Source organism: Neophocaena asiaeorientalis, unplaced genomic scaffold (assembly GCF_003031525.2).
Source record: "Neophocaena asiaeorientalis asiaeorientalis breed wild unplaced genomic scaffold, Neophocaena_asiaeorientalis_V1.1 scaffold959, whole genome shotgun sequence".
Taxonomy (NCBI): Eukaryota; Metazoa; Chordata; class Mammalia; order Artiodactyla; family Phocoenidae; genus Neophocaena; species Neophocaena asiaeorientalis.
Genome location: NW_020173039.1, coordinates 42616 through 58860, shown reverse-complemented (window position 1 = coordinate 58860; position 16245 = coordinate 42616). Strand labels below are relative to the sequence as shown.

General features: G+C 36.4%; 1 protein-coding gene across 3 annotated transcripts; it reads left to right on the top strand.

Annotated features, from left to right (window-relative positions):
• Positions 1-6: 6 nt before the first annotated feature.
• RAP2C (RAP2C, member of RAS oncogene family) lies at positions 7-13783 on the top strand. Of its 3 annotated transcripts, XM_024742691.1 has the most exons (4): positions 7-100; positions 222-382; positions 2863-3177; positions 11284-12213. In XM_024742691.1, the coding sequence occupies exons 2-3, from the start codon at positions 308-310 to the stop codon at positions 3139-3141; spliced, it is 354 nt and encodes a 117-aa protein (XP_024598459.1). In that variant the 5' UTR covers positions 7-100; positions 222-307; the 3' UTR covers positions 3142-3177; positions 11284-12213. The 3 variants fall into 3 exon arrangements, with proteins under 3 accessions (XP_024598459.1, XP_024598456.1, XP_024598457.1); XM_024742688.1 differs by having other exon boundaries at positions 7-382; positions 11284-13783; XM_024742689.1 differs by lacking the exon at positions 11284-12213 and adding an exon at positions 4284-5271 and having other exon boundaries at positions 7-382.
• Positions 13784-16245: the final 2462 nt, after the last annotated feature.

Here is a 16245-nt window from a genome sequence, read left to right as displayed (position 1 = left end):
CTCCCGGGTTCGCAGATTTCCGCCCACCTTCCGCCTCCCAGAGCCGCGCCGCAGCGAGCGGGGTGTAATTTTTCCCTCCCTCTGGTAGGAGTTGGGGAAGGTGAGACTCATGAGGGAATACAAGGTAGTGGTGTTAGGGAGCGGAGGGGTTGGCAAATCTGCCTTGACTGTGCAGTTTGTCACTGGGACTTTCATTGAGAAATATGACCCCACCATTGAAGATTTCTACCGCAAAGAGATCGAAGTGGACTCTTCCCCCTCCGTGCTGGAAATTCTGGACACCGCAGGAACTGAGCAGTTTGCCTCCATGAGAGATCTCTACATCAAAAACGGCCAAGGTTTCATCCTGGTTTATAGTCTGGTTAATCAACAGTCTTTTCAGGTAACCAAACCAAGTCTTGTAATTTGTTAGAAGGGGGTGTGGTAATCCTACATTTACTTCTGGTTTGCTTGCACCGTGCGTAAATGACTGTGTTTTGCTTTTGAAAGTTAGACATGGCGCATTTTTGAGGTTACTCCTGGCACGGAAAAGTATCGAGTTGTTTCTGTAGAGAGGACTAAAGTCTCAACCGTCAACAAATGTTTTAGTTATTTTTAAGTGAAAGAGAAGTGAAAAAGAAATGTCAGCTTGTGTATATTTAGCCTGGACTATATAGCCTTCTGAAGTTGCTTGTTCAAGTCAACAAGTCTTGGTTAATGTACTCAACAAAACAACATTTAAAAGATAATCTCGGGCAAATAGAGCACTTCAAAAGGAAAATTATTTGGAGCCGATTATCTGTTGCACAGATAACTCCTCTGCGTCTGCTTCCCCCCTCCCCCTCTCTGTTCTCAGCCAAGTCTCTCAGCCAGATTTATAAATCTTAGGGCTGCAAGATGAAGAACTCAAGACCTGCCTTCTAGGCATTTTACTTACTTGGGGCGTGTGAAGGGAAGTTACTAATTGAAAAGACTAGTACCTAGAATTAATAACGAACAAAAATCTAGAATGACTCTCCTTTTTTGCAGTTCATTCAAATCATTTCTGATAATATTGACAATATTTATAGAAAATATGTGGAACTGGGAACACTGAACAAGTGCAGATTTCTAACCCCCGGCCGGTGGCCGAACTGGAGGTGGTCCAATTTCTTCGGAAAATCTGTCGTGTCCTTCACTGGAAGACAGACTGGAGGTTTAACATTATTTTAAGAGATGCAATAAATGTTGCTATTTATTCCTTGAAAATAAATAACCTCATATTGACCCGTTATATTGACCTCCATTGATTTAGGAAATGGATATTTTTTTCTGCATTTAAAGGTATGCACTAATGTTGCTTACATAAGAGACATTAAGTGCTTTAGCCAAGCCAATGTGCTAATTCCACTTTTCTTAGTATTTTAACTTAAAGTACTATAGTGAGCTTTTCCAGTAACCAGATATAGCAACTTCAGGATTTTTTTCTTTTAAAAATAATAATAAATGAAACAACGCTACTGTGACCAAACTAAAGTTCATTTTATGTAGGCTTAAATTCCAAAGCATTACTATTATAAAAGCATTTTTCACCAGAAAGTACCAATGTGCTAAAGGTGCTATTTGACAGGCGTTTTCTTTCTAAAGGATCCTTGGGACATTTGTTATTCTATTAGCTGACTCTTTTGAGGCTGGCAGTCTTTTGAAGGGTTTTTCATAAGATATCCATTATAGCTACTTCTTTTATACACATAAATAGTGAAAAACTGCCATTATTTCAATGGAGACTTAAACTCTTTTAAGCCCAAATGCCGTAAATTTGGATTCTCAGCTGAACTTGTGTTTCCATAAGGACACAGGGAAAAGAAGCTTAACCTAGAAGACTGAATTGATATGTGATCAAACAAAATTGTTACAAATGTCAAATAACCGTATGTTTTTGTAAATTTTCAGTGCCTTGTTTTTCCTTCATCCTGCAAGTGACTGCTGTGCACTGCAGCTATTCAAATTAAACACATGTTATATTTAAGTCAAATCTTTTAAGTTACAAAAAAATTCAAAAAACGAATGTCAGTATTAAATCTATAACATGTCTTAAATCAGTATTTCCCACCCCCCCACCCAAAGTTCGCCCTCCTAGAGAATTGTTAAGGCTCTTACCTTTTGTAATTAATTGTAATTACTTAGAGAAAATAATACACGTGGGAGAAAATTCAAGTTGTAAACCCGAACATAGGCAAAGGAAAGTTTGACTTCTTCCCGCCCAGACTCCCCCCTGCATTGTCCCTCCCAGGAGCTGCTCACTAGTGTACAGTAATTTCTAACATTGAAGTGTATTTTGAGGATAAAGGCATACCGTTTCATTTTAAATGAAACATTGACACGTGTGAATCTGTTTTTAACTTTGGTCTTCTAGACACAACGCAGTGTTTTTGTTCCCACCTAAAACACTTTCTCTCAAGCGCTCTTGCTAAATGGCTAGGAATGCATAGATGCTGCCATCCTGTGCTAGGATAACAGGTGTTATCAGGAGTGATGACAAGCCGGCAGGTTTAAGGACATGGCCAGACACCCTTTTGTACAAATGGATTCATCATATTTGGGAATTTGCTTTTCAAATCAGTATCGACTGAGGGAAAGAAGTGATTAAATGAGTCCTAAAGTTAGTGTGCAACCTACATTTTATATTCTTGACAGAAATCCAGCAGGTAGGGTCTGTGGAAATTATCTAGTTGCTACTTCAATGGAGAAAATGACATTTTCTCTATTTGGGTGTGTGGTTTTATTTTGGATTCAGCGTTCTCTACTTACTGAAGGATGACTTCTTGCAATATTGCAATATTTCTTTTATGGTTATGCAAATAGCATAATTTTTTCCCTTTCTCTTTGTGACTGTTTACATAGGATATCAAGCCAATGAGAGATCAGATTGTCAGAGTGAAGAGATATGAAAAAGTCCCACTGATCCTAGTAGGAAATAAAGTGGATCTGGAACCAGAAAGAGAGGTTATGTCTTCAGAAGGCAGAGCTCTGGCTCAAGAATGGGGCTGTCCTTTCATGGAGACATCGGCAAAAAGTAAATCAATGGTGGATGAACTTTTTGCCGAGATCGTCAGGCAAATGAACTATTCTTCCCTGCCCGAGAAGCAAGATCAGTGTTGTACAACTTGCGTTGTCCAGTAAAAAAAAGATAACCTCAATCATGGCCATACCGAGCAGGTTAGTTGTTGATGGAACCTTATGTTTTTGGTCAAGTGGAACAAAAAGCTGGGTAATACTAATAATACACATTGTGCTACCTTAAATTTCTTTATTTTTAAAATAATATTTCCCTTAGCGCAAAATAGTCAACATTCAATGTAGAAAATCGAAAAAAATACAGATTAGTAAAATGAAGGTAAGAAATTGCCTGTATTCCCATCACCAAGATTTGTTTTTTAAAGCAATTTACTGTGCTTCTCTCTCTGGTAACATTCCTTTGGGGTGGGGTAAGTTAAAGGATGATACACCTTTTCCCTGTTTTGGTGATGTAGCATCCAAAATGCATGGGAGAGCATCCAGTAATAATTTGAGAAGATGATTAGTTTTGTGTTTTCTATGCTTTTCTTTTCTGGGCTGGAGAGCTGCTGTAATTGAAATCATCAATTTACTAATCACCCAAGTGCTAGATTTACAGGATGATTATTTAATCAAGTTAATCTGTACCTTGCACTGGAGGGACTTAAGTGACCTCTGATAATAATAAATTATAGTGCCACAATGTACCTTGACTTCATTATGAATATATGGTCCAGATGAGAATCTGGTGAAATCATCTGTGATGTGTTTAGAACGGACAGTCCCAAGCCTAGGAAAATAATGTATTCAGTTTAATAAATAATGGAGTTAAGAACAATAGTAAAATCTTCAAACCTTTCATTGGGCTAAATAACTTAATAAAGGTTTTTTTAATGATTGTGTTTTTGGAAAAGTAAGGTTATATAAAATTTACTGAGCATTTAAAATGAGATTATTTTATTCATGTCATGATCTTTTAATCTAGATTGTAATTGGGCAGATAGTCTCACTTAGACAATAATACTTAGATTATAAGATAAGACAGCAAATATCCTGGATGACTGAGAAACCACAGAAAATGCCAGACTAGCCTGACAATATCAGGAATGGAATTGATTGTTTTGAGCCAAGACTGACCTCAAGTCTAAGAGACAGTGTTGCAAATGGCAACAGTCATTTCAGATCGCAGAGATGATTCCTAATCAAAGGTCTGGCTTTATATGTGCTCCCTGGAGAAAAGACTAACAGTCCCTAATTTATCTTTTCAGACAAGATCTTCTGTCAGCTGGTGTCATCTTTGAAAATGAAGGATGACAACAGTGCTTTATTCAAAATGCTTTCACTCATCAGTTTTTGAGCATACCAGAATGAGATGAAAACACATTTATTGTCTTATACCTAGCTCCATCTGTTATCATATAGTGTCACTGTGCAGACTGTAGCCCAGCATATGTTTTGTTGATAGCATCACACTTGCAATATAGTTTTTTGAGGCAGGAACAGGCCTATGTAGGTGATTGAGTCCAGGGTTCTTGATACCACAATGTCTCTTCTTAAATTGTAAGCCAACTTCAAGTTTGAGCAAGTTCTGTGTGGTGTCGCATCTTTACCGTTATGCTCTACTTCTCTATCTGACACTTTTAACCAGGCAAATGACGTAAGTGTGTGCGTTTTAGTTTTATCATCTTTATAAAAAATTAACCAGCTCCTGCAAAATGTTCCCAGTTTTTTTCTGTCATTAATGTAGACAGCTATAGGAAGGAAACTGAATAAAATTGGTCTCACATGTAGAGGGCCACTGTCTTATTCAAATTGGCAAATGAGTAATGTCTAAAGCTATTTTTAAAGATTTCTTATTCTGAGTTATTTCTGAGTTTATTTCATTTTGCAGCTTTTGTGATCTAAATTACTTTTAGTCTGTTTGGTTACCTACACGAATGATTAAGTAGACTTTTTAATATCTCAAGGAAACTATGTTTATATTTTTTGTTAACTAAGGTACTGAAATCAGAAAATATTAATAACAATAATTGCTCATTTTTATAATAATGGGTTAAGTTGCCTGTGTAGTTTTTGTTTGGTTTTTATAAGCAGAATATACAATTGAAGGTGTGAGTCTTGAAATAAAATATCTAATCAGCTGGATTTCTGAAAATGTTATAGGGAGTCCCCTGACCAAGATCTTTTAGAACAAAGCACGCTATATGCAGTGGGGTTTTTTGCTATCAAATAAAATTGAACTGATGTGCACAGGTATCTGTAATTGGAGGTCCATAAAGTTTGTGGTTGTGCTTGCTTACTATTTATTTGAAAAAATAGGTGATGGATTCTGAGTCCTGTAGCTTGAGTCATAGAGCTCTGAAGTCTACCAGTCCCAGATTTAGATTGAAGATCAAACTTTGACAAATAAAGGTGATTTGGGAAATGTTTGTCCTTAATATTTATAAGAGTACCTTGTCCAAATTAGAGATAGTAAGACTCAAGTGAGTCAGAAGAACTGTGATTGTTGTAAGTTGGTTTCTCTTAATTGAAAGGGAAAATATATTAATGTTCTAAGCATTACTGCTGATAATTCCTCACATTTATTTCTTACCACCCTTCAATTTGAGTCACCAGTCTGTTGCCCAACACCTGTTTATCTGCATGGCTCCCAGGATTGTTTCCTCACCTTTCACCCTCCCACTGGCAGTAATCTTACTGTAAGTCTGGAAGCAATGCCAGATTCCTTATGCACTGCTTTCGTGGCTGGTTTCCTTACTGACCTGAGGAGCCTGCCACCAACTGCTTTGAAGGACTTCATTTACTGTGCAGCAGAAGTATAATAGAGACCCAGGTCAGTGTGGCAGCCCTGTCTTGGTTTTATTAACTGTATCATCGTTCCCCTGTATTGGTGTAAATAGTTGACATTTGGCTGTTGTGCGATACTGTCGTTGAGAATGATGAGTGTTTTGTTAGTAATCTCATAATACTATAAAAGAAGTAAATCACAGTGCTGTGGGGTTTCAGGGAAAGGAGAGACCACGTTCAGTTAGAGCAGGTTCTCAACATTCAGGACTCTTTGCTGTAGCGACCATCCTGTGCATTGCAGAATGTTTAGCAGCATCCCTAGCCTCTACCTACTAGGTGCCAAGAGCATTCCCCCCGCCCCTCTGTTGTGGTGAACAGTAATATTTTCAGACATCGCCAGGTGTCTCCTGGGGGGCAAAATTGCCCCTGGTTAAGAACCACTGATTTAGAGGAATGGGGGAGCAGTAGTGTTTGAGTCAGGCCTTGAAGAATGGGTAGGATTTGAGTGGATGGGGGGAGGGGTAGAGGTGATTTCCAAACAGAGGGAATGCCAGAAAGAAAGAAAATAATATCCTAAAAATATTCTGTTAGGGAAGTACAGTAAAGTTATTCCTTAAATGTGATCATTTGGTAAATACTCTTTTGGCAGAGAGAATTTTTTTAAAGATTATTTTTTCAAGGATTCCTGTATCTCAGTCCAGTATTGACAGAAATTAATATAATTATTTTTTAAAAAAACAGGAATGAAAGAAGGTGTTCTTTACTACAGCTTGAAGGTCTCCTGCAGGATTTTATCCTATTTTTCTCCGTGTATTATGGACGGGTTCTCTCGACGAGAGTAAGTGGTGCGTAAGAGTACCAAACACCGGGAATCAAACTGAAAGAACAAAGATCATTATTTATGTCAGCCTCAGTTCATTATATATGTCAGCCCGAAGAAAAAGGGAGATTCTTGATTCAAGACTAGTACATCATTTCACGTGGCGGCAGAATGCCCGGGATGTTAACAAAGGCTCCTGAAAGGCTGAACCATCTATGAATGTCATTTTAGTCTAGCTGGCCTTACTATTTCTAAACACAGTGGAATTGATTAGCATTTTCAGGTTCTTTTTTAAATAAATAAATATGTGGAATCAGAATTGTTTCTAATCTTTCTTCCAGCTTTTAATTAGATATGATATGCCGGGGGATTTAGCAGATGTGAGGGGGAAATCATGAAAATTAACTCACATTTTGTACTTTAAAATGCTGGCATTTTCATATCCAAGTTAAATATTAATCATATCAGTAAAACACTGGGGTGGAATTCTATTGTTGAAGTTACAGTTTAGAGAGATACTTCCTTTTTTCCCCCCTGCCCTATCTTGCTTATCACTTTGGAGAAAATAGCTTACTTTAAATGCTCGTTCGTCATCCAGTTCACATAGTGAGCCAGAATGAAGCCTGTGACACAGCGGCCCTGAGTGGAGGAGAAAGCATTCCTTGGGGTAGTGTGTACCATATAGATCTGCAATGGACCTGGGGCAAAAGGGAAGAACAGAGTTGCCTTGTCCTTTCTGCCCACTAATTCTCCCAGACCTTCACTGACCCCCACAAGGTTCATGGTTTGGGACTGTTCAGGGTGGATAGGTGCCTAGTTAGACCTGCTCTGGGTGTGGAGGTGTCTGTGATTAGAATTAGAATGACTCTTTGTATATCTGTTCCCACTTTCACTGCTTCCTTTTAACCTCAAGATTAGGCTTTTATTGCAGAATAAAATGCATTTGAGCCATTCACTTTTACTCTGTTACCTCTCTAGCTTAGAATGAGCCATCAGTAGAATTAACAAAAATTGCATCATGGAGTTGGAGAATTGCCACTGAGGAAGTATTCTAGCCATACTTCAGGAAAGATTCTCCTCGTGGGAGTACTTCTCAGTGGAATTCTAAAATCCAGAAGATAATATCACCAAGAAAAACTTAAATCCTGTCAGCTGTTGGAAAAACTTATCCTACTAAAAACATACTCCCAAATTCCTTTGATTAGCCACAGTCTTAGGAGTATGGGATTCAGAGAAAGCAATTTAGAGTTGAGGGAAGCAGTGCCCTACCTGGTTTAATTCAAAGCTAGCAGCTAGGATCAGATCATTGGGCTCTCACACTGCTGCTTATTATCAGTGGGCATGACCATACTGTTTGAGATCTCAGAATTGAATTCATCATATTAATTTAAACTTAGAGATTTTAGGTTTAGGACGTAAGAAAAATAGCTTTTCCTTTTTACCCTGGGTTTACTGTAAACTTTTAGTGTGCATGTTCTCCTTAAAGCACGGTTCACCTTCCATTTGAGGATTCTATGCCATAGGTTCAGCTTCTGCTCTCTAATGGGTGACAGATGAGCACTTTTAATGATCCTATAGCTCTCTCACTCCACCCCCTAATAAGCTTCATGAGTGTTATGCAAATTACAATGGAGAAACAAGCAAGATATTTGACAAAAAACATAAACTCTATCAACAGAATTCTAGCCTAGTGCTTTGCTAATATAATTAATATTTAACTTGGATATGAAAATGCCAAGTAAAAACTGGGAAACAAAATTTATTTTTTTTAAAGTTCCTTTGGTTAAGTCCCCAGAATATCATATGTATAAAACTGGAAAAAGTTAAAATTGATTATGGTTGCACATTTATATTTGCTAAAAAGAATGCTAGTAAATACCATTGTATTTAGAAATGCTAAATCCAGCTAAGCTAGAAAGGCATTCATAAACTGCTAAGCCTTTTAGGAGCCTTTGTTAATATCCCAGGCATTCTGCTGCCACGTGAAATGATGTGCTAGTCTTGAATCAAGAGTCTCCCTTTTTCTTCACGCTGACATAAATAATGATCTTTGTTCTTTCAGTTCTGTGTTTGGTACTCTCGTGTACCAATTTACCCCACTTGGGAGACCCTATTTCATAATTTCCTGAGCAAAAGGTTTGGACTGTTGTTTGGGATTTTTTGTTATTCTTTCCTAACGAAATCTAATTAGAAAAAAGTGGAAAAGTGAAACCAGTTAAGCAAGAATTTGAGCAGAAGCTTCCAGCGTTCAGATTTGTTGCGTGTCTTGCTGGAAACTTGAGAGTAAGGACGAGCATCACTTGTGTTCTATCTCACAAGCAGCATGTTGTACTTTTGCAGTGTGTCTGCATGTGATATCCTGGGAGTTAAAAAGTATGACTTTGACCAGCTGCCTTTAAAACTTCTGGAATGTTTTTTAAATGAATAAGAGTTGTTAGTACACTGAAAATTTTGCTTTCACAGTGTGGAGCAATAACATTTACATTTTGCATTCAGTGAACTTCTAATCTGAGAGAGACTGTACTTTTGGCTTAATGCAAGCTTTTGCCTCAGAATTTATTACTGCAGAGAATTAAAATTTATTACTCTCTTGAAAAGTAGTTGGTATTAATACTTTGTTTAATGGTATGCCTCATATTAATACTGTTGAATCTGACCCGGGATTTATCTATGTCTCTTGATTTCACTGGAGTATTGTCATCCTGTGGAATGTGGATAGACCAAGTATTAACCAGGTTTTTAGAGGGTGGGAAATAATGCATTTATCACATTTTGTTTAATGTAGATTATGGTTAATAAGCTGGTATGTATTCTTAATGTTTATTTTGGCTAGAAATAATTACTACTTCCTCAATTTGATTTCAGAGAATGCCTGAACTATTAGATCATCCAAGTCTTCCCTATTTAAGAGACATATTCATATTTGGAAATCTTAAACTCTTTATAATTGTTTATTTTGAAAAATGTGGGTTAAAATTTATAGTCAAGGGCTTCCCTGGTGGCGCAGTGATTGAGAGTCCGCCTGCCGATGCAGGGGACACGGGTTCGTGCCCCGGTCCGGGAGAATCCCATGTGCCGTGGAGCGGCTGGGCCTGCGCATCCAGAGCCTGTGCTCCGCAGCGGGAGAGGCCACAGCGGTGAGAGGCCCGCGTACAGGAGAAAAAAAAAAAAAAAATTATAATCAACTTACTAATTCATGTTAATTGACGAAAGTCTGATCTGAAAAAGAGTCCTCACAATGAACTGAGTATATAATGAAATACTGTTGTGTTCAAATAGGTATAAAAATTGAAATGAGGCTAAAAAATAAAAATATAAAGGTCTTTAATTTGGATATCAAAGGCATAATCCTAGTCTTCTAGAAATTTATAACGTAGTTGAGAAATGAAAATGTTACCTGACGTTTGACATGTAAGGTGCTTTCACATAGTACCTTATGTGATGTTTACCACAACCCTGTCAGGAAAGAATTTTTATCCTTATTTTAATGATGAGGAAACTGGACTTGCCCAAGCTTAAATAACCAGTGTCCTGATTAACAACTTGCGTTAATGCAAAGAAAGTCTTAATTTTAATTGGAAGAAAAATTTTTCTTTAATAATTTCTGAAGAGGCAAACTTTTGTTCTGTTTTTCCTAATGTGTTTAGGTGGCAGAATTTCAATAATAATGAGAGACGTTCTTTAAAACTAATCATTTTTATGATATAGCTGCTAATAAAGAGTTCTTTTAGGCTCTTTGAACACTAATAGATGTGTAGCTGTCAAATGAAATTAAAATTTTGCATGTATAAACATTGGTAGAGCCCTAAGATGATCTTAAGTTGGTTTCACTTGGCATTGTTTCATAGTTGCTATTCTACTCTTTGTTTCTGGCTTTATTTAACAATTTTAATCTTTCACACTAAAAAATGTAATTCCATTCCCCTAGAAGCACTTTGGTGATCCAGCATATTTAAAAGACATTGTGTCTGAATGATAGATTTTTTTTTCCCCCTGGTATTAATTAGGAGGGCGGAAGTCTACCAATTCTAAGAGCAGAGACTGAGAAATCTCAATCATAGGAGAAGCTTTTATGGTTGGGAGGATGTACTGAAGAGGGCAGACCAGAGTGGGAAATTTGAACTACTGCTGTCACCTAGCATCTAACCCAAGTCGGGGTACCTAGTAGATGCTTGATAGCTAGACTTTGATTGAATTACATTCTCTTATTTTAAAATCTCAAAAAAACCCTAACTTTTGAAGTTTTGCGTATTGTCAAGTTAGTTCATAATCAGTATACATTTAATTCTAATACTATTTCCCATTAAAAACATGAAGAGATCAAATTCAAAGTAGAAGTGACATTTGCCACTTTTACACTGTAAGATCTTTTAAACACGTAATAACATTTTTAATATTGTATACTTTATAAAATATAATATTTTTAAAAATAAAAGTTACAGTATATTACATCCAGTGCATCATTATAGTGTTGCTAAAATTTAATGATTCTTTTGGACCACAGAAAATTATTTTTGCTTAAATTTATGGGGAACACAGTGAAATTCCACTTTACGATTCTGGTACCACTTGCATGTGTATACAGATCTGTTGTCAGTGTTTTCATTTTAAACTGTAATCTATATTTCTACATTTTAATGACATTTTAATCTTAATTGCAGATAAAACTCAGAGGAAATTTGCACAGATGCTGCTTTGGAGAACTTTACAACCTGGGTTGCAGAACTGAGCCTTGGTAAACCTGTCTCTATTACAGCATGTTGCCATACATCTAATTAAGTGCATAAGGTCTTTGGCCTTCAAGATCCATTGACCTTAAACAGGAATGCTTAGCACGTTTACCATATGTTTAAAATCTGTTCTTTATCAATCAGTCCTTTTGTAGCTTTCTAAGTTCTTATTGATGGCTAATATGCAAGAATTAATTTTTAATATTTTAATTGATTTCTTTAATCAGTTTCTCAACTTGTATTTATTAAATACTCAAACTCAGTATTACCTACTCAATGCCTTTTAAAAGAAAGTTATAATGGAGAAAAAATTGAGCCTTAAACAAATGGTTACTTCTGTATATTACCTCGCACCAGTGCTTCATTCTATTTGTAAAATCTTTCTCCTTTAAATGGTTGGTTAATACTTTGAGCCTTTGTTTACGTGTGGCAGTGTTGTAAAAAGAAACTAAAGATCACATTTTACCTGTATGGATGGAATATCCCTTTTCTTCAAGTGCAGTTTGTGATGTGTTTTTGTAATTAAAATGTTCTGAAAGTTACAATTGATATTTGAAATTGACTGTAGAGCATTTAGCTGAAGAGTTAAGCATTTGATTCCATTAGGTTTTCACATGTGTTAATCTCATTTACAGCATCAAATTGCAGCAGTAACATTTTCCTTTCTGTGAAGTTCTAAATTTAGTTATGACCTACTTAGCAATGCCTTTGAAGAGGGATATTGTATCCATGGTAAATTAATTGTATACCTAAACAGAGATAGCTCAGCTTTGCCTGTCAGGCTTGTAATTGACATCTAGTAGACTTCTGCACATGTAAAATTAAATTCAAATAAAATCATATACAGTTTCTAGTTCTTAATATTTGTCTTTCTGAGTAATAGTTTAAAGCAATATTTGTTAAAGTTTTCTTGCACTATCACAATTGCTTTTTAGTTATTTCTCAAGAAGCATGTTTGTAGTAGAGACAAAAATCTGTGTAACAGGAGGGAGGATAGCGCCAAGTCTCTGGGCGTTTTGTTTTTGTTTTTGTTTTTTTTTGCAAATGTGCTTCTAATAGCCATTGCCTTCCATGTTGTTTACCTAATCAGCACATTTTGTCTGAATACTTGAACATTTTAACAGTAACACAGGTATAGAAGCAGAAAGAAAACTTCTAAAGAGTAATCTTGTGGTTCAGTTTTAACATCATGACGAGCGCTTTTTCTAGCAATGATTTAAAAATTTTGTAAGTTTGACAGTATTTTGTTGTTGGGTTTTTATTTGGTTTTAGTTGTGTGCTTTTAATTTGCAGAAGTTAATAACTGCAGCTCACCTACTGCACCAAAGTTCTCGATTTTAGGAGCCCAGCTTTAGTCATTTGAACATGCTTCTAAATAAAACAAAACAGAAAACCAAAACTATACTTTTGATCTATAATAATAGCTCAATAACTTTGTCAAGGAAAGCTCTAATATATGCAGTGATGGTTTTTGGAAGGGTGTGGCAATTTTAAATTTATATTGTGTGTGATGTTCAAATAAAGTGTTATCTACATTCATGTGATTTATTGGTCAGCATGACCATTAATTATTGTGTAGAAATTAATTAAACTTTGATTTCCTTTTTTAAAATCGTGTTGCATTTGATTCCTGATCAAATTCCCTCAAAGTGAACTCTTGATTTTAGATTTTGAATTTTATGGTGAGATTGTAAGGGTGGAGGCAATTGAAACTTTGTTTCTTATTTATAAACTGCTTGAAATGAATACCTAATTTAAGTTTGCACTTTAACACCAAACTTAAAACCAAACACTCAGTTCAAAGTAGGTTAGGTGATTGTGGTTCATCTTTATTAGCTTTGTGAAATTCTAAAGGAATCAAATAATTCATAATTTAAATTTTCTGCAGATGGATTTTTTTTTAATACAGTGTTTCTTTCCTATGGATAGTTCTCATTCTCTTGCTCTCTCTCGCTCTCTCTGTCACTGACCTCAGCAGCAAGTTTAACTTGAATTCACTTAGGATCACAGGAATCAGGGGAAAGTGATTTAAAGGTGGTTTCTCCAGCACATTTTAAGAAAAGGGACCAAAAGTTATTTTAGCTTCCTCAATAGATTGCATGTCAAGTTGCTTATTAGGATAATAAATTAATATTAAATGCAATATATGTCTCGTCTTTACTATGGCATCTGTTTAGGAGTTGTTCAAATCACTGCAGTAGGGCTCTGCAAATAAAATCATGTAACCTATTATCATGGATCTAATGTACTGTAACTTTATCAGTGAAAGGTAAAAAATCTCGAATAACAAGTACAAACATTGAACAATGACCTATAAAGATTTGTAAAAGTAAAATTTTTCCAATAGATTTCATTCTTGTCATTTTGTAAGACGACCCTGCAGTCCACCTGTTTGTAACTTTTTTAATAAAATAGACATCTGTATTACTGAGGTTGTTTTCTTGAATTATTTGGTGTATTACTACTTGTTATTTGCTAGCTTGTAAATCTCATAACTCAAAGTCATTACTTTTTATCAAAATGATAATGTGTATTGCAGTACATGTTTAAACAAGTTAAACGTTCACTTGTGTCCTTAGTCACCATTCTGGCATATATGGGGAAAAACTGAGATATATCCTAAAATGTAATATTTAATCAATTGAATAACTTACAAATAAATTAGAAATTAGAAATAATGGGTAAAAAAGTATAATGTATATGACTTGTCCCAAATGGAGAAAGTGGCCCAGCTACAAATCTGTTGTAGTGGCCCAGCTACAAATCTGGCTGGGAATTGTCCATGTGTAGGACTTTCCAGATGATATTAAGCAATATAATTAAATTCTGAAATAATGAATTAAGAAAATTCAACACAATTATCGCTTTGTTTTATCCAGTGAAAGGTTTTGCCAGTCACTTTAATTCACTGCTTAACCTAGTGTTTTTAAATTGTTGAACTGAATAGATGTTTTAATCTCAATGTTCGTTAAAGCCACATGTTTTCTTTGAAGTTGGACAGTTCTGTCTGTCCAAATATATTATGAACTGGACTTTTTTAATTGTAAAAATGGGCAGATTTATATACCTGTGTCATAACATACAGAAGATATTTTGTTGTTTATTACCATCGATTATCAGTCTTTAGTTGGGCTCTGAATACCCCATATATGCCATACTAGATGCTGTCCTTCAAGTCCAAAAGCCCTTTTCTACAAGGAAGGCTCTCATGACTTCAGAGCCCTCCCCCTTTTTTTCTACCGAAGGAATAGCATCCCTCATCCAGCAAGGTCAACACTTTTAACCAAGTGAATAACAGAGAGAGAGGGTGGAGTAGGGTAAATGCCTGATGAGCCAAATCAGTAGGGTACTCTGTCACAGCCAGGTCACCTTTATATCTTCCCCTTTTCTGCCCTTTTCATGTTCTCATCTGGGGAGAAGATTCATCCTCCAGGACATAGCTGCTTGTGTGGGTCAATATCCAAAGCTGTAAGACTTCTCGTTCAGATTTAAAACAGGGACAGTTTTTAGATAGGCTCCTGCTTTCACATATACTTATCTCATTTGAACCTTACAGCTATCTGGTGTTTTGGACTTTATTGTCCCCAATTTGTTGTTGATGAAACCAAAGCTCAGGAAAGTTGTGACTTAAGATCATAAAGGCAAAGTCAAATGATTAAAATGTTGAGGAGGGTACTTTGGGACAAGGCTTAAAATTAATTCATCATTGGGTAGTGTCAAATATGTGCTGTTAAAATTATAAGCTCATGGAAACAACACAAAAGACACACAGCAAGAAATAACTGTTTTGAGTCAGTGTGACAGTTCATATGTAACAAAATACTGTGGGTCCTATTTAAAGGTAATGTGTTTGTTATATTGCTAAGAGTTTATGTAAGACATAAGCTATTTTCATTATAGCTATTTTTCTTTGGAAAGTCAATGTCTTAAATCAGAATTTGGCAGTCTTTGGCCGCCAGGCAGAATCCAGCCCAGTTAGCAGTGCCAAAAGAACTATAGTTAGATTTAGCAGCTGTATCCTGAATCCATTGCAGAGTTCAGCTGCACCCTTTTTCTACCTAAACTTAGCGTTTGAATGGAGGACCAGAAGTGCAGTTGATCCCAGACACATCCTTTGTCAGCAAACAAACCTACTTCAGTGAGTGCTTAGGCATTGCTCTCTATGGCCCAGGCTGCCCCATTCACAAACTCAATGGTCCTGTCATTGTACAGGACCCATTCATCAGTTTTCTCCCATAGACTGTGAGCTCCCTGAAGGTAGGGCCTTGCCTAGGTCACTTCTTACCTCTAGTGTGTTATAGGTGCTCAATAAATATTTTATGAAATTATAATCACAGAACCAGTATGGCAGATGGGCGTTCACTCTTTAGAAAACTCTAACCCTGCCATTTCCTACTGGTCATTTTCATTTATAGCAGGTAGTATGGGAAATGCATTTTCTTCCTCCACCTTCCTGCATCCTCTGCAGCACTAAGTTGATTTTTTTTTGCTCCTTTGTTTTGCTTTCTGTTTTTGTTTAGGAGAGAAGTAATTGTTTCCAAACTCATTTTCAAGAGAAATGTATACCATAAAGAGATGGTCCATACAGGCGTACCGTAAATATGGACGGACGGGCCTTGAGTCTAAGATTAAATTCCCCCAGAATCTAGGGAGGAGAATACAGTCAAGAAAGAGTATTTGCTGCTCATGCCTGGATTTCCTCTCCACTAGATTTCGAAGCTGACCCAGACCTGTCCCAGCCTCATTCTTAGACAAGTCAGGGAAATGTTCATATTGGGTCCCCCAACCTCTCAAATATTTCCCCTTAATGAGGCAATAATTCCTATTCTCTCTGCAAAATCTCAGGCGATTCCCCACCTACACCCCTACAGTCATCTTCTTGGCCTTTCCTTT

Bases quoted from the DNA above. Each gene is read 5' to 3' on its own strand.
- RAP2C (XM_024742688.1), top strand. From the start codon at position 110: ATGAGGGAATACAAGGTAGTGGTGTTAGGGAGCGGAGGGGTTGGCAAA. The intron at 383-2,862 runs GTAACCAAACCA...CTGTTTACATAG, and splicing joins TTAATCAACAGTCTTTTCAG to GATATCAAGCCAATGAGAGA.